At 40.2% G+C, this 25,953-nt stretch overlaps 1 protein-coding gene across 4 annotated transcripts in view; it reads left to right on the top strand.

Annotated features, from left to right (window-relative positions):
- Positions 1–25,953, top strand: part of ATP2B2 (ATPase plasma membrane Ca2+ transporting 2) — a 428,479-nt gene that overhangs the window by 316,051 nt on the left and 86,475 nt on the right. For all 4 annotated transcript variants that reach the window (XM_050957747.1, XM_050957750.1, XM_050957748.1 and 1 more), the window contains 2 exons: positions 23,450–23,691; positions 24,430–24,664. In XM_050957747.1, the coding sequence (XP_050813704.1) occupies positions 23,450–23,691; positions 24,430–24,664 (477 nt within the window). The remainder of the gene's footprint in view (positions 1–23,449; positions 23,692–24,429; positions 24,665–25,953) is intronic.

The raw sequence follows: 25,953 nt of genomic DNA, 5'->3' as shown, positions 1-25,953 counted from the left end.
TGCCTTCTGGACTAGATCTTCTCATAGCCAAGCTTAAGACCTTATTGTAATTAGTAAATTGAGTAGTATGGGATAATCTAGTGTAAATAGCTCATCCCTTGTCCCCATACTTGGGATTATGTCAGGTCCTGAGCACTGTAATGGCTTCAAGAGAGCTGCCTCTTGCATGGCTATCATAACAGATGCTGATAACTCGTATTCAATGTGTTCTGTGTTACAGGGAGGCCCACTCAGTAACCTGATATACTCTTTGCCATGCCTCATTCCTCATCTCTGAAGGGAGATGTTTGAGGCTCCAGGCCCCTATGGCTTCTCAGTGCCTCCAGCCTGATAGCTTGACAGGTGTGACAGTGGTGTAGAAACCAATGTCCTCTTACACAGGACTCAAGGCACAATTTACCAGTGTCTATCACCACCACCTCCGTGGCTCCCATTGCCCAGCTAGTCCCAGATCCACCCCCATACCCTGCCTCCTCATCTCATCTATCTCCCCTTGCCTACTTTTCCTGCCCAGCCAGTTCACAGTCCTCAGTTTCCCTCCAACCTACTGGCTCCCAGTCTCCTACTTCATTTAATTTGCTGGCTCCAAATTCCAGTCATCTTCCCCAACCAGACCCAGTCCCCTATCCCAGTCTTTCTCCTTGCTCCCAGCAAATCTCCCCTCACTCCAACTAATAGTTCCTGTTTTCCTCTTCTTCCCCTTCAGACTCCGTCTCCCCCATCCCCTGAGTCCTTGTCCCAATCTACTCCAAGCCCCACAGGTTCAGTTATTTTCCCTCTGTATCTGAATCGGTCAGTTTTCTCCTCCTTACTGCCTGGATCCAGCAGGGTAGTCCCTGAAAGCACAGGAGAGACAGTCTCTCTATTCTCAGTTCAGGTGCTCAAACCTGGCATGCAGCAGCAGCCCAGAGCTGCAGTTTCAGGGCAGAAGCATGCCCAATGTAGATGGAATATTCAGGGAATATAGCTGCTGAATTTTTAAAAAGCTTCTACTGAACATTTGCAAACTGATTTTTTCCCCAAAGGCATATAACTTAGTCAAATTTGGGTGAATTTTCACTAGGGTGACCAGATGTCCTGTATTTAAGCCCTCCTGCAGGCATCACAACTTTTTCTTAACAAAGGGCAAATTGTCCCATATTTACTGTCTCCCCCATCAATACTGTCGGGTCCTGCTGCTGGCCGGATCCCTGCTCGCCAGCTGCCTGCCCACCAGCCGTGAGTAGGGGGTGTCCAGTGGCCAACAGTGGGTGTGTAAGGCTGGTGACAGGGCTGGCTGCTCCCCCTGCTGGACTGTTAGCACAATCCCTGCTGCTTGCCGGCTCTTGACCAGCAGGGCCCCACTCCCGATGCTGTTTCCGGCTGGCACTGCCTGCGAGCTGCGGTGGCTGGTGAGTGTGGCAGGCACCAGGTGGCAGCTGGTTACGTGTCACCTCTGCTGTCCACCCACTGGGCTTTGCATGCTTCCCCTCTCTCTGTCCTCTCCCTACTTTGCCCCTTTGCCTCCACCCCCGCACAGCCCCGCTGTTCCTCCATATCCCCACCAGCGGGGTGCATCCCTGGTCAGAGTGCTGAGTTTACCAACAGCCTGGCCAGCAGGCTCCTTCCTTCCCCTAGTGCCTCTAGCTGGCCTGGTGCCCCGGAAAGCCAAAGACCCCTCCGGAGTGCTGGCCAGGAGGAGCCAAGCCTTGCATGTGTCAAAGCCCTGCACAGAGCTGACATGGGGAAACCTCTCCGCCCCTCATCTAAGCTCTGCAGTGGTGGGGGTGGGGGTGGGAGAAGTAATTTCCAGCCCATTCAGGCCCCAAACCTGCAGGCTCCACAGCAGGCCCCTTAGTAGGGGCTTTGCACCTTCTTCTCCCTCCCCCCGCCCCCGTCCGCCCTGGGTCCTGCCCCCAGGGAGCACAGGACTGCTCCATCCTCTAGACACCCTCCCCTGCTGAGCCACCTCTCTGGCCCAGTTAGCTGAAGCCCCTGCAGTCAGGTTCCCTGGGCCCTGGTGCACAGTGCATCCTTAGGGCTTAACCGCTTCCTGCCTATGCTGTAGCCACAGGACAGGAGGCGACTGGGTTATGTCAGTGGCCAGCAGAGGCCTGAAGGTGTTAGCTGCCTTTTGACATAGTGCAGGCAGGAAGGGACAAGCTGCTTCCAGCCACTTTGGGAGCAGTGGAGGAGCTGGGGGGAAGGCAAAGAGCTGAGCTCTGCAAAGATGCAGGCCACATCTCTCCCCACCCCCCGCTTCTGGAAGCAGCTCCTGTCCCTTCCCTCCCGCACAGTGCCGAAAGGCTGCTGCTGGCCACGTTCTGGTGTGAACCCTGGCAGAAATCTGGGGAGTGGGGACATGTGACCTTGCATGCCCCCCACGTGTTGCCTCAGGAAGACCAGGTATCAGGAGAGGCGGGTCCATCTGGGGGGTCCAGCCAGGCATGGAGGGCGGAGAATGCCAGGCAGGGAGAGTCAGGTCAGTCAATCATCCCTGCTGTGTGAGACAGGTGAACGGGAGTGTGTGTGTGAGTCACCCCATCCTGTGTGTGGGGGTAGAGGTGTGTGTGTTACCCCTCTCTGTGTGAACCCTTAAAGATAAGGTAAATGAAAAGAATCCGACTACGCAGTATTTCTTTGTAACAGGCTCAGTCAAATTGATGTTAATTTGAACATTTGTATGCTTGATTGCCATTGAACTCGCTTGAATACAAGTAATATTACCAAGTGTCCTGTATTCAGCATAGGGAAATACAGTAACCCTAATTTTCACTGGCACAGCAAAAGACACATCCCTGACCCAAAGGCCACCCCACCACTAAATTTCAAGTTCCATCTTCAAAGCATAGGGGCATTATAACTTTTCAAACAAAAGGTTGTCAGAAATGGGCAAAATAATATATTTTTCGCTAACCTTGTTCTTAGAAATGGCTGTTTTGTCTGAAATTTTCTAGAAGAATTCATGCAGAGGAGGCACCCAGTGTGGAAAATTACAACCTAAATGATTAAAGTTTACCAAAGTTACAAGCCACTGAAAAAATAATCCTATGATAGGGAGTCAGGCAACCTTAATAATAGGTTGTGCTACTTGCCCAGCCTATAATATGCACACAGACTGTGATAATAGTTGGTCACTCAGAATATTTGTGGAGTGAGTTGAATCATCTCAGCTGCTTGGAAGTGTGAACCAGTGATGGCTAATGTACAGGTCTTGCTGTGCAGCCTGTTGTTCAGGCTTCTAAACCCATCAGTAATTATTTTAAAGTGTCCTGGTGCTTTTGTGCATTTCTTATGCTATCTTTCTGATGCTGTGCTGCACCATTTCTGATGGGCACATTACATGTTACATGTTGGTGGCACTGCACATCTTTCTTCACTGCCTGCAGGAGGATTGCATGGCATAGTTCAGTCGTATGTTGGAAGGGATGCTCTGTTAAGCTGTGGGAAGCAGACATCTTTGGAAAAGGCGGGAGGCAAGAGGTTTCTTGTAGAATCTTCCTTATGAAAGTGGCATGTTGCCCAGACTTGCAGCCAATCCTATGCCTTTTTTGTTCTGAGTGAACACTCAAACATAGTGATGCTGTGATTGGCTGGCAGAGGCATGGTGCCACTACAGTCCCCAGTCATCCCAAACAAGGGCATTATGGCTCTCAATATCTTGAAGTGAGAATGAGGCCACCCAGATGGATTTCAGGAAGTGAGTTCATAGCGTCTGTGTAGCAAGTCTCTCATGCTCTGGTAATCATACCAAAAAAAAAAAAAGTAAACATTAATATAAGCATCTGTTTAGTTTAACGTGTTCAATGTTTGAGTCCCTGAGTTTGATTCAAATGAAATTTAAAATATCCACATCAAAAATAAACAAACAAAAAGCAATAAAACTATTTAAACTTACCACATTCTAAGTGGTATCATGTGTGGTTTTAAAACAAGTTCTTTTTGTAGAATAAATTGTGCACAATACATATTGAAATACCTATTGTGAATACTTCTATAACTGTTTCGAAATGCTTGCCTTTTCATAAACCCTTTCCTTATTCTGCTCATCAGTAATAGTGAGAGAAGATTTATGATTCAGACTGAATGATTTTCAGCTACAATCAGTAACTTACCTCAAGTGATAAAATTTACTTTGGTGTTCCATGTGGCTAGATTTTGCTTTGCATTTACTAAATTTAGTTCCATAAACTGTACGGGTTGTCTGTAATTGAGCTGCAACCAGAAAGGCGGTAAGCATTGTTTGACTTTGCTTGAGTAAAATCTTTCCAATAACTTAATGTTCCTATTTCAGATATACTTCCAAACCAAATATAGAAATTCTTAAACACTGACTAGATTTGCAAAGACAGAAACTCAGTGTAATGGGCAAGTCAACCACCTTTATTTATTTATTTTTTGCTCTTTCCTTGATTCGTTAGGCCTTGGAGTTTTGATGTGGACGTGTAAAGGGCATAGGTTTGTAAATAAGAAACCCCTTTTAAGTGATGACTGCAGTGCTTGTACAATAAGACCATTGTTATAATTCCCTAGGGCACATTTTACTAGTAGCGGTGTTCTTGTTCATTTCATTAGACTAGTTGAGATGGGTGACATATATCTATAAGATTCATCAAGTTCTCTCTCTCCCTCTCCCACACTTTGGGAACACACTGGAAAGAAGGCGCTGAGGAGATTAACACTAATTAAAATAAAGCATGATGTATTAGGCTAATATGTGGTATTCTGGCATAACCTAGAATTTCAAGTTAGACCCAAAACTTAGACTAGATAAAATCAATGTAATATTGCAGACATCAAGGAGCCAGCTGAGTGAAGGCACAGCACTCAATAACAGCACTTAATAACAGTGTAGGCCTCTAGCTGATACTTTAATTTTAAAATGTTCTGTGCCATCTTGAAATGTAGAAGTGTCAATAAACATAGCATAATGCATTACAATATGGCAAGAAATGACACGTTACAAAGTGCTGTTGTCACTAATGGTGGCACATCATACACTCCCAAGGAAAAGCATGTTTATTAAGTAGTTTTGAGGTGAATGCTTATCAAACCTGTTCTGTTTCAGTCAGCTCCTTGTTTTCATTTTCGCTCTCTAGGAACTGCAATTCTGTACTCAAGTCAGACAAGTTTGTTTTTGCAGGCGGAGTTTCCCACTAGTGAGGAATCTTTTATGAAATGCCTAAGGAAAACCAAATGTTTATTAAAAGCCCCCAAATGAGGCACCAAAATCCATATTTAGGGTGTGATAGTGCCAATATGAGACTCCTCTACGTTGAGGCAGTAAGTCCTGGTTTGGGGGCAATAATAGCGGTGGATGTGTGACACAATGGGCGTCCTACTTCAGGATTTTCATGGATTATCTTGAACTTGACCAAAATCAATTGAGACACTCATTGTCCAGCCACACTGGAAGACAGACAGGAAGCACTGGATGTATTATAATTAGGCTGCAAATTTATTCACCTAAACTACCTGGGAATACCTGGCAATAAATTGTACACTGCAGGTCATTTCCACCTATTTGGGAAGCTGCCACCAGCCCTCCCCTTTCTAACCCGGTCCCAGCCAGTTGCTCTTTAAATCAATTTTATCCAATAACCACATCCCTTCTGTAATGAGTACCTGCACTGGGAATCTGACACATGTTTTTATTTCTTAAGATGCTATGTTTTAACCTAACCTCCAAGCCCACTCCATGACCCACTGTCAGAAAGAGGAAAAAAAACACCCCACCTTGGCCAATCTGGTGGTGAAAGAAAATTCTTTCTCAGCCCCCAAAAATAAAGGGTGACTAGCATAATGCCCACAGCAGATCATGAAAAAAAGAGGTTCTACTCCAATACCATGAATGGGAATATGGGTGTTACCAGCCCAATCCCAGTGAGAGAGGGTTTCACCAACACTGCCTGGAATATAAATACCCCTCCCCTCCCAGTCACCTGGAAGGACAGTTTCCACACACTCACACTCGGTCCAGCGGTTTCCTGTTCCTCCTTACCCCCATCCAGGCAAAACTTCCCCTCTGCCATCAGTCGCAGCTTGAGACATTTTAGAGGTAACAGACCCTTTTCTCCTGGCCATCTGGACAAAGCACCCACTGCATATCATTGTGGTGAGCACTGTTCATCTGAGAAGGAGAATTCTCCCTTGTCAAGTGTGCCAGAATGTCAAGGTTCAAATACTGATGCCACAGAGAACTGGCTAGTTCAAACAGTGGGACTGAAAAAGAGTTACCACCCAATAGGACTTTCCCAACATAAACATTACCTAATCAGTTGATTTGAGGAGATAGTTAAAGTGACGATGGGTTGAAAGCAAGCTCACTTGGAGAAAGGAGGGGGTGTCCTGTTTTGGTCTTCGTGAAATTTCAAGAGACAGATGACAAAAGTATGTATCAATTTTTTTGTGAAAAAAATTTCTTGTCATATTAACAAAATAATCTGATTTTTCAGTAACTTAATTGAGTTTTTAAGTGACTAAATATAAGCAAATACAAGACTAAATGTGCTACAGGTTATATATGATTTTCTGATCTGAATAATTGTAACAGAAGAAATGGATTCTTGGTTAGCAATAATAGTCACCTACCCAACAAATCTAAAATATAGTCATATGGCATATTGCAGTTCCTAGTATTGACTAAATGTTGTTATTCAAACCTTACTTCAAAGGTGATATCCTGGATCATTTCCAGCCCAGAAAGAATATTTCAGTTTCTATTGATTGGGGCTGGATTTGAGCTAGTTACCTAGAGGTAAAAAGCTCTGTATCCCATTACCGTTCCTCTAAGAGACCAAATCCATCAGACAGAGGCTTTTATTAAGTTCAGACTCAAGTTTAGAGCTGGTTTAAACATTTTCTGTTTTCTCAGAGCCAAAGTGTTTTGTGGAGATACATTGATTTTGATTGTTTTCTTCTGAAAGGGTTTTTTTAAAGAGAAAAAGAGAGCACGCGAGAGACTCACACTTTATAGCCTAGTAGTAAGGGCAGTGGCCTGTGGGATGCCCAGAGTCATGTCCTTACTGTGCCTGATTCAGAATAATCTGGGATAAAAGACTCTGTTCTGAATCAAGCAGTGCAGGGACTTGAATCAGGGTCTCCCATGTCTCTGGCCATTTGCTGTAAGCACTCAGGCTTTTGCATGCCTCCCTCCCCACTTCTCAAATCAAAGGGCTCAAGTTTCAGTCTGGAAATAGACATTTTGACACAGTTCCATTTTCATGGATACATTCAAAAGCTTATGTTTTCTTTTGAATGCATAATGAAACCAGTTTTTTGAAACCTCAAAAGTTGTTGCAAAATCTAATTATCATCCTCTGGACCATCCCACTCAGAATTTCTTTCTGTGCCTGCTATACAAGTGAAGCCAGTCTCCAAGCAACACTTAGCAAAAACTCAGTTTAACAGGTCTAAAACAAAGCAACAAGTGTTTGTCTAATATCTCTCTTGCTATAGAGGTGCTGGTTGCAACTCCACAGTTAAGGTTGTTTTCCATTTTGCACTTGAATCAGGGGTTCAACATCTTTGTTATGTATGAAAAATGCAGCATATCTTCCCCAAACTTACGGAATAAATTTTCAGAGAATTAACAAGGCAAAATGTTAATGTTGAGTTAAAGAAAAAAGTTAAAAATGGGTTCCTTTCAGAATTTTAGCATCTATCAGCCTTTTCCTTTCTCAAGTGTTCTTAATAATGGAGTAACGTCATCCTGAATCTTTCCATTTAGGTAACATGAATTGACTTCAAGCAGGAACATGTCAAACAGCTCTTTTAACTTTTAAATGAAGCCATTGTGACATCAGAGTTAACTCAATCAATCACCACCATTCTTCTATAGCTAATTTGCATCCAACAAATCCATTGGTTATAAGGGGTGAGTGGTATGAAGGAAGAGACTGGACACAAGTGTCCAGAGTTTTCACTGGTAGAGTACTTAGCCCAACTCTTTAAAGGGTGCCTGGCCTTAGTATTTGTGCTTGAAAGTCTCCCCATGGCACTGCTATCTCAGTGAGGCGGCAGCATAGAGGGAGCAGTTAAAATACAGATATTGGAACTCAGAGACTGGGCTCCTCAATTGCCGTTTCATCAGCACAGCTCTCCAAACCAGTAAATCCATTTGCAAACCAGGCCCAGATACCTTGACCGCTTTGTGCTATTCCAGGGATGTAAAGAAGCTGGAAACACCTTAACTGGCAATGTGCTCTGGGTGTTTTGTACTACATTGGTGTACTATTGAATCTGTTCTTATCCATTATTATTTTTAATTATGGTTGCTGTAACATATCTTCAAATCCTTAGAAATATTGCAAGGTAACATTCTCTTTGGGACTCTTGTTTAGTGTTCATATATGAAACTTTTAATAATTTTTAAAAAACATTATTAAGGCAAATTGCGATAAAACTTTAACATACTACATAGTACATTCCTAATTACTCATTCAGGATACGGTTAATATTGAGAGAATCTGACTAAAGATTCCGGCTTGCTGACTGGAGAAGCCTCCTCTGAGTATGCTGAAAAGGGTGACCAAATTTCTAAATACCCTGTCCTCTTTTGGGTGCTTCTCTTGTGTACGTACTTGGTGTGAAAGCTTTTCCAGTACAGGGATGATCCATGTTTTACTATACCACAATTCTACAGGAGAGAGAGACAATTTTTTTGAATAATAGGTAATATGAAGTCCAGCTGCTAACAATAATAAAGAAATGTGAGAAAAGACCATCCAAAACAAACAAAAAAGACATTCAAATAGATTTAAGTTTGAGAGTTAATATCAGTAAGAAACATGTTAGTGTATAGAAGTGCATGTTTAAAGCACCCAAACTACCATAAATGCCTTGTACTGGCACCATGCAGGAGAAAATATGGAGAAAAATACCTGATATGTCTTTAAAAATCAGTTTAGTTTAATCTAATCTAGAACCAAAACACACTAAAATACATTAATCATAATCACATAATCACTCCAGAGCATAATTTAGGTTGCTTGGGTGCCTCAACCGTGTGTTTTCATACCTTTACGTGATTTCCTTTAAGTTAAATGTAAACTCTGAATTTCCTGCGTTTGTTATGTTTGGTTTGGGGAAAAATAGAAACATCTCAGTAATATTGTTTTAGCTTTAAGATACAGATGCATTCAACCTTAATTCAGTTTTCACATCTTTTTGTTTTGGAATATATAATATTAATTGTAAACTAGAATAAGTTCAGATTAGAACAGTAAAAACTTCCAGGGGTGATGGGAGTAGCCTATATGGCACTATTAAAGAAGTTGTCTGAGGGGAGAGTGCAGCTAACTGACAGCTATAATCACCAAAGTTGAAGCAGAACTTGTGTTTTCGTTGGAGCATTAGGGTGAAATTAAGAGAGAAAACTGTGTTTGAATATTTCTCTGAAAGTGAATATTAGTTTGGAGAATAGTCTCCTAAAGGAAGTGGAATCTCTTTTGCCTTTGATTTTTAAAACTAGACTGACCAAAATATTAGAAAACTTCATAGTTGGAGGATCTACGAGGTCTTTCCCATCTCTGGGTATATCTACACTACAGGAATATTCCGATTTTACATAAACTGGTTTTGTAAAACAGATTGTATAAAGTCAAGTGCACGCGACCACACGTACCACAATAATTCGGCGGTGTGCGTCCATGTACCGAGGCTAGCGTTGATTTCTGGAGCGTTGCACTCTGAGTAGCTATCCCGTAGCTATCCCATGGTTCCTGCAGTCTCCCCCGGCTATTGGAATTCTGGGTTGAGATCCCAATGCATGATGGTGCAAAAACAGTGTTGTGGGTGATTCTTGGTAAATGTCGTCACTCATTCCTTCCTCCTTGAAAGCAACGGCAGACAATCATTTCGTGCCCTTTATCCCTGGATTGCCCTGGCAGACACCATAGCATGGTAGCCATGGAGCCCGTTTTGCCTTTTGTCACTGTCACCGTGTGTGTACTGGATGCTGCTGACAGAGGCGGCCTGCAGCGCTACACAGCGGCATTCATTTGCCTTTGCAAGGTAGCAGAGACGGTTACCAGTCGTTCTGTACCATCTGCTGTGCCACTGTAAATTGGCGATGAGATGACGGTTATCAGTATTCTGTACCGTCTGCTGCTGTCATGGGTGCTCCTGGCTGACCTTCACTGAGGTCGGCTGGGGATGCAAAGACAAAAATGGGAATGACTCCCCAAGTCAATCCCTCCTTTATGGTTTATCTAAAAATAGAGTCAGTCCTGCCTAGAATATGGGGCAAGTGTATTAGAGAACCAGAGAGCACAGCCGCTCTGTGTCAGATCTGCAGAAATGATGAGCTGCATGCCATTCTAGGGGGTGCCCCTGCAACATCCCCACCCGTTGCTTCCCTTCTCCCCCAACCTTCCTGGGCTACTGTGGCAGTTATCCCCCCATTTGTGTGATGAAGTAATAAAGAGTGCAGGAATAAGAAACACTGAGTTTTTAGTGAGATAAAATGAGGGGGAGGCAACCTCCAGCTGCTATGATAGTCCAGGCAGGACATTAAACAGTGGGGGAGGAGAGGAGCCCAGCATCCCGCTGCTATGATAGTACAGACAGTACAGAATCTTTTCTTTAGACATGAAAGGTGGGCGGCTGATGGAACTCAGCCCCCAGTTGCTATGATGAGGACGGTTACCAGCCGTTCTGTACCATCTACCAGGACTGACTGGGAGTCATTCCTATTTTTACCCAGGCGTCCCCGGCCGACCTCATCTGAGGCCAGCCAGGAGCACTCACAGGATGATGACAGCTATCAGTCCTTTTGTACGGTACCGTCTGCCACCGGAGAGGGGAGGGAAGAGGATGCTGCTATTCAGTGCCGCAGCACCGCATCTACCAGCAGCATGCAATAGACATAGGGTGACATATAAAAAAGTCAAGAAGCAATTTTTTCCCTTTTCTTTCGGCGGGGGGAGGGGTGGTAAATTGACGACATATAGCCTGAAACATCCCGGACAACATGTTTGACCCTACAGGCATTGGGAGCTCAGCCAAGAATGCAAATGCTTTTCGGAGACTGCGGGGACTGTGGGATAGCTGGAGTCCTCAGTACCCCCTCTCTCCCTCCGTCCATGAGCATCCATTTGTTTCTTTGGCTTTCCGTTATGCTTGTCACACAGCACTGTGCTGTGGACTCTGTATCATAGCCTGGAGATTTTTTTCAAATGCTTTCTCGTTTCGTCTTCTCTAACAGAGCTGTGATAGAACAGATTTGTCTCCCCATACAGCGATCAGATCCAGTATCTCCCGTACGGTCCATGCTGGAGCTCTTTTTGGATTTGGGACTGGATCACCACCCGTGCTGATTAGAGCTCCATGCTGGGCAAACAGGAAATGAAATTCAAAAGTTCGCGGGGCTTTTCCTGTCTACCTGGCCAGTGCACCCGAGTTCGGATTGCTGTCCAGAGCGGTCACAATGGTGCACTGTGGGATACCGCCTGGAGACTAATACCGTCGATTTGCGGCCACGCTAATCCTAAGCCGACATGGCAATACTGATTTCAGCGCTACTCCTCTCGTCAGAGAGGAGTACAGAAACCGGTTTAAAGAGCCCTTTATATCGATATAAAGGGCCTCGTTGTGTGGATGGGTGCAGCGTTAAATTGGTTTAACGCTGCTAAAATTAGTTTAAACGTGTAGTGTAGACCAGGCCTCTAACTTCTTTGATTCTGTGATACAGAATTTAAGAGGGGATTTAGAATTGAATTGCAAAACTGTATAGCTCTTAAATCTTTGTCCTTTATCTCAATAAAGAATTAGCAAAATGTAAATTTAAAAATATATTGTCAATGATTTGGCTAATAAGACAGGAACCTAACTGGGAGCTTTCAAAGTGAATATTTATCCCTCTTACTAATGTAATAGGACTGGGTAAGAATCTGTGCTTCTATAACAAATCCAATTCATGCAATTATACATTAATTAGTTTGAGCCAGTTCATTTTGATAGATGTGTTAACTGTGTTGCCTAGTGAATGGCAAATAAGGCATTCTCAAATGTTTGAGAGGTAAATATCTGCAAAGCTACCTCATTATCCTCCTTCAGACTCTCCTTTTCTGTGATGCCTATAAAAATGTCATGATGATTACACTGCTGCTGAGCTGAGACCACTACCTATCATGCTGACCAATATTGTCGTCTTGTTTCCTTGTACTACTCCCTTGTCTGTCTGTATCCATCTGTTGTCTCATGCTTTATTCTTTGGGTATGTCTGTAATCAGAGGGGTGACTGCAGCACATGTAGATATATGTGAACTAGCTTTGGTCCAGCTAGCTGAAATAACAAGAGAAATGAAGCGGCGGCAGCATGGGGTAACCACTTGAGTACATATCCAATGTCCCGAGAAGGCTTTTACACCTGTTCTGCCCCCACACACACCCCGCCACGCTGCTGCAGCTTCATTGCCATTGTTGTTTGCCCTATCTTGGTCAAAGCTAGTGTGGCTATGTCTGCATGTGCTGCAGTCACACCTCTGATTGCACATACTCTACAGTATACACTGTACATTTTTGGGGGAGGGTACCAGCCTTTTGTTCTGTTTGTACAGTGCCTAGCGCAGCAGGGTCCTAGTCCATGACCAGGGCTCCTAGGTATTATGATAATGTAAATAAAACAAATATTGTTTTCTTATAGCATTTTGCAGTGACTCTAGTAATCCTTCCTAAACGGGCAGTTTTCAGAGTAACAGAGGTCAATAGTTTTGCATGCCATAGCTCTCAGTAACATGCACTGACTAATGCATATTTTTTTAATCATTAAGGAAGGACTATGACATGCAGACACAGTGTACCTATTGAATATGTGGGTTATGGCCAACAGTCTTTGATTTTTAGAACAAATGCATGTCTGGTAGCTTCAAGGTTAATACTTTCAAAATGGAATATATAATCATTCCTTCATCTAATGTGGAATTCACATCTCTGCAGAGGGCAAACACAAGGTGTGTGGACCACTTGGTTCCTTTGCATAATATAAGCATAATTTGATTACTTTAAGTGGCGTTTAAACCTTGTTCTGGTCCTCTAAACAAGAGTTAATTTCACCTTCAGAATGAATTTACTAGATGTGGAAAATCTGTAAAATACTCCTAATAGATGTCTAGAAGAAATGCATACTACTATCATCATTTAGATTCTAAAGTAGTAGGCACCTAAAAACACCTTCATTGTAAATGTCAATCCAGCAATAAAAAAAACCATTCTCAACTCCTAAGGTTTATTTAAAATATTGCCATAAAATAGATTGCTATTCAAACCAACTACTACTACTGTGTAAGATTACTACTGGACCACTCAGATAAAGTGTTTCTTAAACGGGAGTTAATTATAAGATTAGATGAGGAAATTCATAAAAGGCTGTCCTTGTATAAAAAGTAATCAGCGTAAATAACCAAATCAGTCAATTGTAAATAAGTCATGATCTCAGAAAATCCTGCAATGGATGCATTTAAATGCCTGGTATGTGTGAGAGGGTGGGTAGATAGTGCCTGCTGCTTTCATCTATCCAGGTCCATCTTTCTTTCACCTGCATGTCATGATGACTGTCCTTATTTTACAGCTATTTAATGTCACCTTCATTTGTAGCAATAATTTCCCATCCTTAACCCTTGCTTTTTAAGTAGTCAGACATTTTTGTTGCTGTACAGATTTTGAGTTTAAACAGTTTCTGTCTCGTATAAGGGATATGTTTATGTGCTGAGCTGTAAGAACTCAAACCTGCTTTATGGAAAATCATCATTGAGCTCCCTACTGATAACCTCCTTAAATTCATGTCCAGAGTAGATTCTGGTTATGAAATTTAGCTTTTCTGGTTGAGTTGCTCTATATATTGTCTACAGTTTATTCAGAAGCCCCTTAAAGTAACATCTAAACATCCTGCAAGTCTGCCGTCCCAATGGAGCTGATGAAGTGGGTTCTAGCCCACGAAAGGTTATGCCCAAATAAATGTTAGTCTCTAAGGTGCCACAAGGACTCCTCGGTTTTTTTTGCTGATACAGACTAACACAGTTACCACTGAAACCCATAACCTCTCCATTTATTATCTTCCTAGTTGTGGAGCTGGTTGAAATAGGAAATAGCTCTAGTTGCTGGGCTATTTATTCTTTTTATACATAAATATAGCATTAAAAAAAGCATTCTCATATAAACACTGCACATAGTTTTTAAGTCTGCATTTTGCATATATGAGAAAATTTATTGGGACAATGTGTGTGGTGTTTTGTGTTAATCAGATACTTTATTTCAAATCTATGCTTTTTGTGCTTTGGGGAAATTCTCACCAGAATAATGACATACAAGTCTTTTATCTTAATAGGAAAAGAGGGAAAAAACAGCTTTCAGTGCTGCTGTAGAGTTTCTGAACATATAATTAAATTACTGAAAGCCATCACACATAAACTGGTCTTTAAAACTAAACTGATGATTTAGTCATTTGCTGTTAAAATTAAAGGTGTGCATTTATTAAAAATTTAACAGTGCAGCAGGCAAGGAGTAGAGCTCCACCAGCTCTTCAGTCTGTTCTTTATGCATGATTTCATCATCTTTCATAACCATTAGTCTTCTGGGATTTTTGGATAGTTCTGATTTCCATATCATTTTCTCTCTTGTTGCTATTATGTGGGTTGAAATAAGTATGAGGCCATGCTCACTGAGCCACATCACTGCTGCTTTCTCAACTTTACCATGCTGATAGCAAATGTCACACTGCTTCATTATATAACTACAACGGGACATTTTGTGTATGATGATTGCACTTCCATTTCTTATGAGACAATGGATGCTGAATTGTGTACATTTTTAGATATGGTCAATCCATATAATCTCTCTCTCTCTCTCTCTCTCTCAAATCGTGGTAGTGAAATTACAATACACAGTGAGATTGCATTTAAATTTAGCAACACTATTACATACTTTTCAGAAATGTTTTCAGAGGATTAAAAAATATTAATGATCTAATATGAAGTAGCAAGCCTGACTTTAAATAGAAATCTAACTGAAGTGATTGATTTAACTGTGTCAATTGCAAGTCTGTCTAAATAACTACATTTGCTTGAGCTGTTGTTAATGTTTTGCATCTTATTTTATTCTACCAGCTGTTGTAATCTGAACATTAGAGAAGGTGATGCTGTTATCAGGTGGACAATAAAGTTGAGCTTATTTGATATTTAAACCGTTATGAAATAAATAAGCATCTCTACCCTAAATTCCACAGGCTGCTAATTACTTTTGTTGGAAAAATATAATATACAGTATAGACAAAGTTGTTTATGCCTTCAAACTTTGAGCCCCCAATTTCAATTTAACATGCAGTCCAAAATAACGTGAGATTGCTTGTATATGTTCAATATATAATAGGCAGTGGGCTGTACAATAGAATCTTCAGTGAAAGGACAGTCCATCACAATTCATTAACATTTCTGAAGGGTAGTAATGCAGAGCTTGTTTTTAGATTACTCAGAACTTAAATAGTTGACAATGTTGACCTAGAAATATGCATCATTCAGTGTTAGATTTAATACCTTTATGGCGGGAAATGATGTAGTTCACATTTCTGACAGCTATTATTTGAGGCTATCTGCAAACTTAGGCAGACATCACTGCATTGATTATATTTACTTCACATTTTCAAGGCTATCTCCAAACTCAAAATATCTGGAGATTTACTATTTTAAATTTAATCTGAGATTGTGGAGTATACGATGGGAGCAACCTACCGGGGTTTCCAACCAGCACAACTTGGCTCATTTCAAGCCCTAGTTTGAATGCTTTATATGTAGATCATTGGCATCACCAGATTGTTGTGGCATGATACTAATACTTCCCCCACAAAAGAGAAATAAGACTCCTCAAAGCGAAAGTTAAATAACAGTACGTCAAAAATGTGGGCAATAGTCATTTGTTCAACATGCAATGTGATATTAAAAGAAAATGCATCTCTTTGTAATTTCTTCATTTCAGCCTCTGACCTTTAAAACAATGTTGATTAATTAAAAAAAAGTTTTGTTTATTTTTAACTTATGTAATTTGGCAGCTGCAAACAAACACTATTGCTCCAGGGACTTCCCATGATGTAATTAGAACTACATAGGCAAGAACTTTTGATTTAGGTTTGGGTTCAGATCAAGCCCATTGAAGCTCCCCATCAGTGACCTGGCACTGATTGCTCTAAATGATCACACAGATACAGTGTGTCAGAACTATTTATAACAAGGAAAATAGGAACACATCTTACATGGTAACAGACCTGTATGCTTATCAATTGGAATGTTTCTAACCAATTATTGTGTGATATTCAGGATTCAGTTCATGGTCTCATGTTTTCTGTGCTGAGTTAGAACAGTGGTGATTGGTACCCAAAAGATGGCTTTTAGGACTTCAGTTTAACTGAATTTCCACAACAAGTTTTTTATGTTATGGCTGTAAGATTATTTCAGTTTAGATGGTTAGTCAATAATCTTGTGAGAATTGCAAACTATTATTTCTGAGGTGTAAAGCAACACCTTTATTAAGAGTATTTACCTGTATTTTAACTAGTTACCCTTTTTGCTGTAAGTACAAAACCCAGTGGCAGTTTATTATCCTTTATTAAACTGTGCAATGCCAAAAACTCTTGAAAGACCAGGGACACCGCTGTTAAAAGTTAAATCAATGAAGTTACTTTAGATCTACACCCGGGGTAACTGAGATCAGAATCTGTCCCAAGAAATAGAGAATACTGATGCTCATTCCTCAAACAAGCCATTGCAGAATAGGCAGGCCATTCATCTAGTTTTAAGCTGGATATTCCTCTTATCCCCTGTTGTTATTGATATAAAACCAGATGAGGTTTTCTCCAGAATCATGCATGAATAAGGCTAAATGTCTGTAACCGAGGTCATGGAAGTCAGTGAGGGTGTGTGGGAGGGAGCTCAGGGCTGGGGCAGGGACGTGGGGTGTGGGGCGATGCGTATCTGGGGGAGGGGAGGTTCTCCAGTTCCCACTGGCATGTCCCTGCAGCTCCTAGGCAGACGGGCCAGGAGGCTTCACGTGCTGCCCACACCCGCAGGCACCACCTCCAATGCTCCCATTGGCTGCGGCATGTGGTGGGGGCAGCACACGGAGCCCCTCTGGCTGCCCCTCCACCTTGGAGCTGCAGGAACATGCCAGTTGCAGCTAGGTAGTGAGCCTGCCAGCCCCACCTTCCCCTAGCACCAGCAGAGGTCCCTGGCCATGCGCCATCAAACACCCCCGCCCCACCAGCATCAGCAGGGGTCCCAAGCTGTGCAGCCTCTTGGCCCAAGTTTTAGTTAGGGATACATAGCAAAAGGCATGGACCGGTCACAGGCCATGAATTTTTGTTTACTGCCTGTGACTGGTCCATGACTTTTACAAAAAATACCCATGACTAAAACGTAGCCTTATGCATGAAGGATGCCATTGGTGCATATGTCCTCTATGTGGTGTTACCTTACTTGCATTGTGCATGAGAGGTCATGCTGGGGGATGGGGCAGGAACAAGCAAGAGGTTGCCTTTATTATCTGTAATGGGACCTTGTTTTTCTTTGTTTTGTTTTTTTTTAATATAAAAAGAGAGACCTGAAATTTTTCAAGGATGCTGATCAAATATGTGCACTTTGCTTACTTAGGGCTGTTCTGGACTTTTGAGTAAATAGGTACTTGAGTATTTTAATTTGCCTTCTCTTTATTGCAACTTCCACAAAATGAAAAATGTGCATTACGTAATTACATATCTAATAAACTGTGGCTCCTTATTAGGTTAATAATAAAATTAAGCTATAAAATTTTGGCCTTTAGAGTTATGCATGAGTAGAGTTTGAGTACTTTCCCCCTATTTTCCACCCTGGCTGAAATGTCTTGTAAATAAGGTTTTAGAAAGGAAATGCTAATTCTTCTGTCATCTTTACTTTATTGAAATAAACCTGCACACCAGAGTATTTCTCTAAGACAAGTTGATCGCTTTGATTTTAAATCTAGTTTGTGACTATTTTATCTTTTTTTAGATGACTTCCATTGCAGAGAATTTTAAAACACTAAACTAAATAATGCAGCAAGATGGAACATCTCCAGATTTGGCAATGCTATAAATTCATTCAGTTGTCTGAAATTACTCTCCTTCTGTACAATATTGGGAATTCAAAAATTAACACATCATCTGAACAGTCTTATTTCTTCCAAGTTATCTTTAAATTCGGTGCATTTAGATTTAAATAAAAAAATAAAAAATAATCCCTGCATATCCTGGCCATATTTCCTTGGCTCAGTACACAAAATGTAGAATTTAAATTTTTCTGTAATTTAAAATGAACGGATTTTTAAAAAAAATATTTCTCTTCAGTTTGTCTTCCTGTTTTTTCCATCACAAGTAGAGCTAACAGGAGCATTCATTATAGATAGAATATGCTGGCAAAATTAGTTTATTGGAAGCAATAATAAAAAAGGGGATACATTCCTAACCAGTATTATTCGAACTGAGTAGCTCAACCAGCTGTACATAAAAGCATTTGGTGACCCAACTGAAGACTTTGTAATATGCATGAACTCATAGAAATTTCAACTGGAAAGGCTTATGTCACCCTGCCCATACTGCTACCAGTATAGGATTGGACCAGGCAAGCCAAGAAAACTGAAGTTTAATAAGTACTATAGTGAATCAGGAAGCTTTTGTAACTCCCCAGTCTGTCTAAAAGATGGAAGCATTTTTAAGTCACCTTTAGAGAGTTTCATATTTAGCTTTAACTCATCCTTAGTAGCATATCTACCTAATCAGTTATTTAGCCTCTGTCTAGTTCCGTATGTGTACAAAATTGCCACTGATGATATTCTCATTATTCAGTACATACAGTGATTGTATTTCCATCAACAGATTAATATATCATACTCTCACGTGCCGGAAGCTGGTTAATGATCTCAGTGGGAGGTAGTATCTTTTGTAATGATATATAGTGCTGGTCCTTCAGTAAGTGCTATATAGAAATTATTAAAATTATAAGTTAAAAAAAGTATTGTCTTGTGTGTTGATAAGGCACTATTGATAGCACTAATTATGAAATTTAAAGTGGTCTGATGTGATTAAAGATAATTTGCTTTGCAGAATACGTAGCAGATCATTTCTGTGAAGCTCTTAGAATAGGTATGTACAACATGCATCCTAACCCTGTCCTGTGTCAATGCTAGCTTTAAAAAAAAGCCTTTTTATGCAGCTGTACTTTGACCTAGAAACATTTGAGGGGGGAGGGGTAAGGTGAAAAATACTGTTTTTAATTGATCAGTACATTTTACAAGTGAATATCTAAACCTGGAGTATTAATATTAACAAAATTACATAAAGGCTTAAATGAACTAACTGAAGGTATTATAGTACATATGGAATAACAAAGGTTACAAGAATTAGACAGACAGACATATTAGGTCACCTCGCCCATCTCCATTCCAGTGCAAGATTTTACCAAGCAAGATATAAGCAAACATTCTTGTTAGTAGCCAAAATAACTTGTAATGTGTTCTAGAGGTTGAGAATCCAAGAGAATGGATTTCTATGCACAAATCATAATTAAAAGACTTTCTAGTATCTTTCATACAATGCGAAAGATCAACAGAGTATTTCCAGTTAATTATTCATAGATAGTTCCTTTGTTCCTTTTAATTTTGCTCTGAGTATTATAAACTGCAGACTTAAGCAGGAAATAAACTTACAGAGGGCACAGTTTGAAGTTATAACATCCAGCAGCTTCTGGTATGAACTGTAGAGAGCAATCTGCAAGGAGGCAAGTTTGGCATACAAATTTTGTGGTGAAACAGTATAGGAAAGGAAGTGCTGCTGCCAACTTTCACCACCATATGCTTGTTCTAATATAATATGCACAGAGTGTGGAGACAGCAGCTGCTAAAGGGGAAAGTGGACACTTGCTAGCAGATTTTAAAATCTTTCTGCATAGTTCATTGTCTGGCTATACTGAATGAAGGACAGGAGACACTGGATGTGGTTTAATTAGGCTGCAGCTTTATTATTAAATGTGGGGGCATACCCAGCAGATAAGTGTACAGTGCAGGTACATCCATGATCATTTCAATATCTACCTGGGGTGCTTCTGTCAGCCCCTCTCCCTTTCTATTCTGGTCCCCACCCAACCTGCTGCTGGGGCCTTACCATCCCCACCCTCTTGAATGAGGATTAAGGTGGCCTATAAAGGCGGGGGAGTGTTGGCTTCCTGCCATGCCAGTCATAGGAACCCCCCTGTTTCTGCTGCTTTAACAAACACCTTCTTTAATTCTTTTACCAAACCATTTATCTGATCGCTGTATCCCTTCCTTACAGAGTACCGGCACTGGACATTCACCCCACTCTTACATAATGAGTTGAGACATCATGGTCTAACTCCCATTCCATGTTCACCTTATCTAAAGCCCCTCCGAATTTGGTGTGGGGAAGGCGAATCCCTCTTCCCTCCTTCACCCCCACCCCGCTTTGGCCAATCTGGCAGTGAGAGATAAATTCTTTCCCAGCTGCCAGAGAAAGGAGTAGCTAGCACAGTGCCCACAGCACATCCTGACCAAACCTGGTATTTCACCTCTTTCAAGGGTGGTTGCTGCTCCCCTTGGTCCAAGTGAAAGAGGGCTTCTCCTGCCTGACTTACACCTGTATCCTCTCCCCTCTCTTCCAGTCACCTGGGGGATGAGTCAGCATTCATGCCTCTCTGCTCTTAAAGAGGTATACCCCTTCCTCCAGAAACTCAAACCATGGCCCCTCCTTTTAAGGAGTGGTCATTTTCATGCTACCAGTAATATTTTTCTTGTTTACCTATTTACATTCAAAACAAGCTGTTAACTAATATCAAACCTGATTTCAGATCCCAGCTAAGAAGTGTACTTTAAAGAGGAGTGAGAATTGGGAGGAGGGGGTGATGAATGGATCAAAACTTAATATAGACACTACACTCATTTATAGATGTTATAAAATGCAAATAGATGTTTGTTTTCTCAGTATCCATTTGCTAGCTGGTCATGGCGCCAAAAAGATGCACATGGTTGAAAAACAACCACTGTGTATGTAATCAGTGGTTTCTAATGTTTGGTCACGAAGCGCCCTATGCGGCTCACATTGACGTCAGTGTTGAGACTCCCATTGGTTTCAATGCAGGAGCAAGATCAAGCCACAAACGAGGACTGACCGTGGCAACAGAGTAAGAATCAGTCTGCCTTGACATCTCTTGATAGAGAATAAAGCTGATTACCATGCTGGTTTGAGATACCAATGGTCTCTATCTCTTTCCAAGAACTGTATGCCCAGAATGTTAAATCTACCAACTTCTATTTATTAAAAATCTGTATTTTAAAAAATGAAGCAATTTTGTTTATGCTTTGCTTTTTTTCCTCTCCATTGTAAAATCCTCTTGGATGCTCAAAAATAATATTTCTTGTTTGACCAGTTGCGGTGTTTTCCAGCTAATATATTCCCTTTTTCCCACCTGCCCTTCTAACTCTGGTTCATATTACTTGCATTACCAATAGTGTCAGCGCAGCTGAGCATGTGTTGTCAATTAACTTGTAGGCCTAGATCTATCTGTATGCATAATATGAGCAAAAATATTTGCAGGATCATGCATAAGCATTAACTGTTGAGTTTTCTTACTAGCAGATTTTTAAAAGTGATTTTTAGAATCCGTAGGGGATTTTCAACAACATTATAATGATGTTATAGTAGGACAAATTGTAGGACTCAGATATTGTGCTTGACAATGTGTTAGCATTTTATGTTGATGTTGAATAAGGTAAAGGAAACAGTAAGATTAAGTGAATTATGAGGCTTGCAGTCAACAGAAGGAATGCTGTTTTGTTCAGTTAGAAATTTTATGTTTATTTTTGAAAAAAGAAATATCTTTGGGACAGAGATTTTTAGCCTAACATTTTTTTACTTGGCCATAGATGCATTTCTTCCTAAAGCATATAAAGAAATACTCTTGGAGAAAGCTTCTCTGTAAAGGTCACTTATGTATTAGTCTGCTTTAGTCCTAGTCTAATCTAACTTTATCTATTGGTTCTTGTCTTGCAAATCAATCATTACTATGTTAGGTGATTCTCCAGGATAATTACATTAAAAATAATGGCTACTCCAAGTGTTTCCACTTGTATCATTACTGGATACAGGATTTCAAATCTAAAGTGGAGTGGTTGGTCTGAGATTTCAATTTCATCATTCACCATGATGCTCTCTTCAGCATACAGCTGTTTCCAAACAACAGTGGTGTCAGAAATCGATAAAAAAGTTAAGTCTGGACATATTTCTGAATGCAGCAAAGCACTTACTCAGACTTTTGATTCAGCAAAGCACTTAAAGCAAACCGTTAAATCCCATTGAAGACAATGACCTAAATTATTTGCTGAATCAGGGCCTAAGTGTAAGTTTATTTCAAATATTGCAAAACATTGCAAATCAAAATTGTGAAAGGATTTTCCCCACTTCTAGTCCCTATGGATTTAATGCACCAACTTCAGTGATTTCATTGGAGTTTTGTCTGCTTATGCGAAGGCTGAATTTGACTTGAAAGCTTTGCTGAGTGCAAGATGATTGAAGACCTCAATAGTCTTCAGCTAATAAACTTGATCACTAAAGTCTTTTGGAGCATTATTAATGACAGAACTATCGGGTTTTTTTAGCTTTATTACAGCTGGTACTCCATATTGTTTCTAATGTTTTCTTTTCTTTTATTCTTTTTTTTTTTACATTAGCAAGGGAGGATTAATATTTTCTAATATTTTTTTTCTAAGGGTAGTACCATTAAGAATGGCTAGAGTTGCTGGGTTAGTGTAATTGTCATAACTTAACCCCCTTTTTTTCCATATAAAGCATTTACAGTCTGAAGTAGCAGACTGAAATACTGTAGTAACTCATAGATATTTAGAAGTACTTAACTATTGATACAGACATTATGTTAATGGATCACTGGAAATACCATTGGTTATTTATTCTTCTGATTAGATGTAGATTTATTTTAAAAACAAATGAGGTTCAAAATTTTAGTGGATGAATGTTACCTTAAAACAAACACCACACCATGAAAAATAGCAAAGCAACATGATTCAGAGCAATACAAAGGAAAAAAAGTATTGTTCTTTTTTGAACATATATTGACTCTGAGGAAAATGCATTTATTTTTAATGACATATACCATAGCCATCATAAAATCTTGAATGGCCAGAGGGTAAAAAGGTGGAAGAGAATTACACTGGTTATTTAAAAAGAAAAAGTTGCTCCATTATCAAATAGATTATGTTCAGTCTGTTATAATTCTATAAAATTTCCACTGGCTCTTTAAAATTGCATGACCTATGACTTTACTGTAAAGGTTTTAGATCTTAACTAGTAGCTTCAGGCCTCATTATTTATTGGGCTTGAAAAGTACAGTATACTGTCAAAAGTGAGAAAGTGAGGGGCTGAAATCTGATGCCTTCTTCCCTTCAGCCACCAGAAAAGGAAGGTGGCCTGCCTCGTCAGGTTGGCAACAAGACAGAATGTGGCCTGTTGGGATTTGTCCTGCAACTGAAGCAGGATTACCAGCCTGTTCGGAATCTAATCCCTGAGGAGAAACTCTATAAAGTATACACGTTTAACTCCGTGAGAAAGTCAATGAGCACTGTCGTTAAAATGCCAGATGGCAGTTTCCGAATGTACAGCAAAGGTGCTTCTGAAATTGTTCTGAAGAAGTAAGTGTACTGTGTCTCTTTGCCTTATTTATTGTGACTTGGAGTGATCCCATAGCGCTAAAATATATGGACATTTTGCCACGGACTTCAGTGAGAATAGGATCAAGCCCTTCTTGTCTTGGTTTGAAGTTGGAAACTAAATAATAGTTCCAAGTAATAGATACTAACCTTATTGCAGGCATATAACATACATTTTAATGTGATTATTCTTTTATCCTTTTTTAAAGTAATCAGTTTTGCACAATTGTCTGAATGGACAATGTCGATGGTCATCTTTCCTGTCTTCTGTTAGCTGCCAAGGAATACTGCAGTTGGCATTTCTGTGCTCTCTCATCTTCTCCCTCCCCATTAGATTGTAAACAGATGCACTTTTGAAATGTGCTTTTATTATGTAGGGATATAAATCTAAATGTCCTCTTGTTAGTTAACATGAACATATACCACACATTTGGATTAGCAAGATTTTTTTTCAATTTGTTTGTAACTTCTTCACTAATTATGGACCTAATGGAAATTACATAGTCTAACTGAAATGTCAGATATCTGCCCAACAATTTTTAAAATCATAGGTACATTCTCTTACCCAGCATTAGAATAATGAATCTGTTGATTTTGTTTGTGGATAGCACTAGAAATTAAAACTAACCAAAAAAAAAAAAAGTGTGGTATTGGATGAAATGATCAGGTATAGTGGAAACCAGTAACCAAACAAATGCAATTCACATCCTTTTCTTACAGGTGTTCTAGAATCATTAATGCAACAGGTGAGATTCGTGTCTTCAGACCCCGTGACCGGGATGAGATGGTGAAGAAAGTGATTGAACCCATGGCCTGCGATGGACTGAGAACTATTTGCATTGCATATCGGGACTTCAGCAGCAACCCAGAACCAGACTGGGACAGTGAAAATGACATTTTAACTGACCTGACCTGCATTTGTGTAGTTGGTATTGAAGATCCAGTAAGGCCTGAGGTATGTCACACTTACAAGTTCAAGTGTCTACTATCTGATACTTAAGTGTCAATTAAAAGAACTGTATTGAAGTTGTTTATTTTTGTTTAATTTTCTAATTAAAATTGTAAAATTGGATGACACAAAAACTTAGGTGCAAACCCTGTAACTGAGAAAAGGCCTTGATTGTTCAGTTGGCATTATTTAATTATAGCAAAAATAGGGTTTTATGAACTATTGCAAGAAAAAGGTGGCAACATTTTCATTTTGTCTCAGTGGATACTTTAGAGGAAGTCAGATCAGAAAAGCTCCCCTTGTGAACTGTCACCTAGAAAATAAGGGAGAAACTTTTTGTTAGCTAATGTGTGATGGTCCAATATTGAAATTGTGCAAGGAACAGAGATGGGTTCCCTTTGAGAAAATAAGTTGCAGGCATAAGTATGAATTGATATTTGCTTTCAACATAAAATAAATCTACTCTGGAGGAATTCTGTTTTCTGTAACAATAATGAATAGCCCTTTATTACTTTGGCACATCAGTGACTGTACTACAGTTGCAAATACTGGATTGCCAGATGGCAAGTTTTTTTTAATATTATGTTTGGATGAAGAGAACATTTGTCAAGTGTCTTTGCCAGGGAGAGGTTAGCAACTGAAGGGTTAAAAATCCAAACCTAAAATTCACAGATGTTATTCTGCCACCATATGTAAAAAGTTGGTTAGAATCTTCACTCCTGTTTAAATCAATATAAGTGTTGTATGTGTGAAGTGTCTGCAGAATCATACTTTGTCTTTGGCTGATTTTAGCCTTTATTTGAAAGCTTAAAAAGAAAATAACTTTTTATATAAAAATAGTAGAACACAGTAAGAAATAGAGGCACTCTGATGTCATGATAATGAGAATAGTGTCCACTCCCTTTATGACTACAATGTAGGGGATAGGTTAGGGGATCATTGGTTTGTATCTGATATGTCTATATAGTGCTTGATTATTAATCACTAAAACAAATGCGGGGAGGATTATTCCCATTTTACAGTTGAGGAAACAGTATAACACAGAGGATAAAGCCAAGGTAAATTATAAATGCTAGGAGTAGAAATAAGGAATTCCCAGCTCCAAGTCACATGCTCAGTCCATTAGATCACACTACTTCTGTGGTATAGAACGAATAACTCTAATTCACTTTGGGACCTGAGCATCCATTACAAAGAGAATGGGATTTTGTGTTGAAGGCTGTGGCAGTCTGGTGGCAATGTCTCTCCTTCCTGCTCTTACATCCCATTTAATTTGCACGATCGATTTTTTTTTG

This window comes from Gopherus flavomarginatus, chromosome 6 (assembly GCF_025201925.1).
Source record: "Gopherus flavomarginatus isolate rGopFla2 chromosome 6, rGopFla2.mat.asm, whole genome shotgun sequence".
NCBI lineage: Eukaryota > Metazoa > Chordata > Testudines > Testudinidae > Gopherus > Gopherus flavomarginatus.
This window is presented reverse-complemented; position numbering and strand designations above follow the sequence as displayed.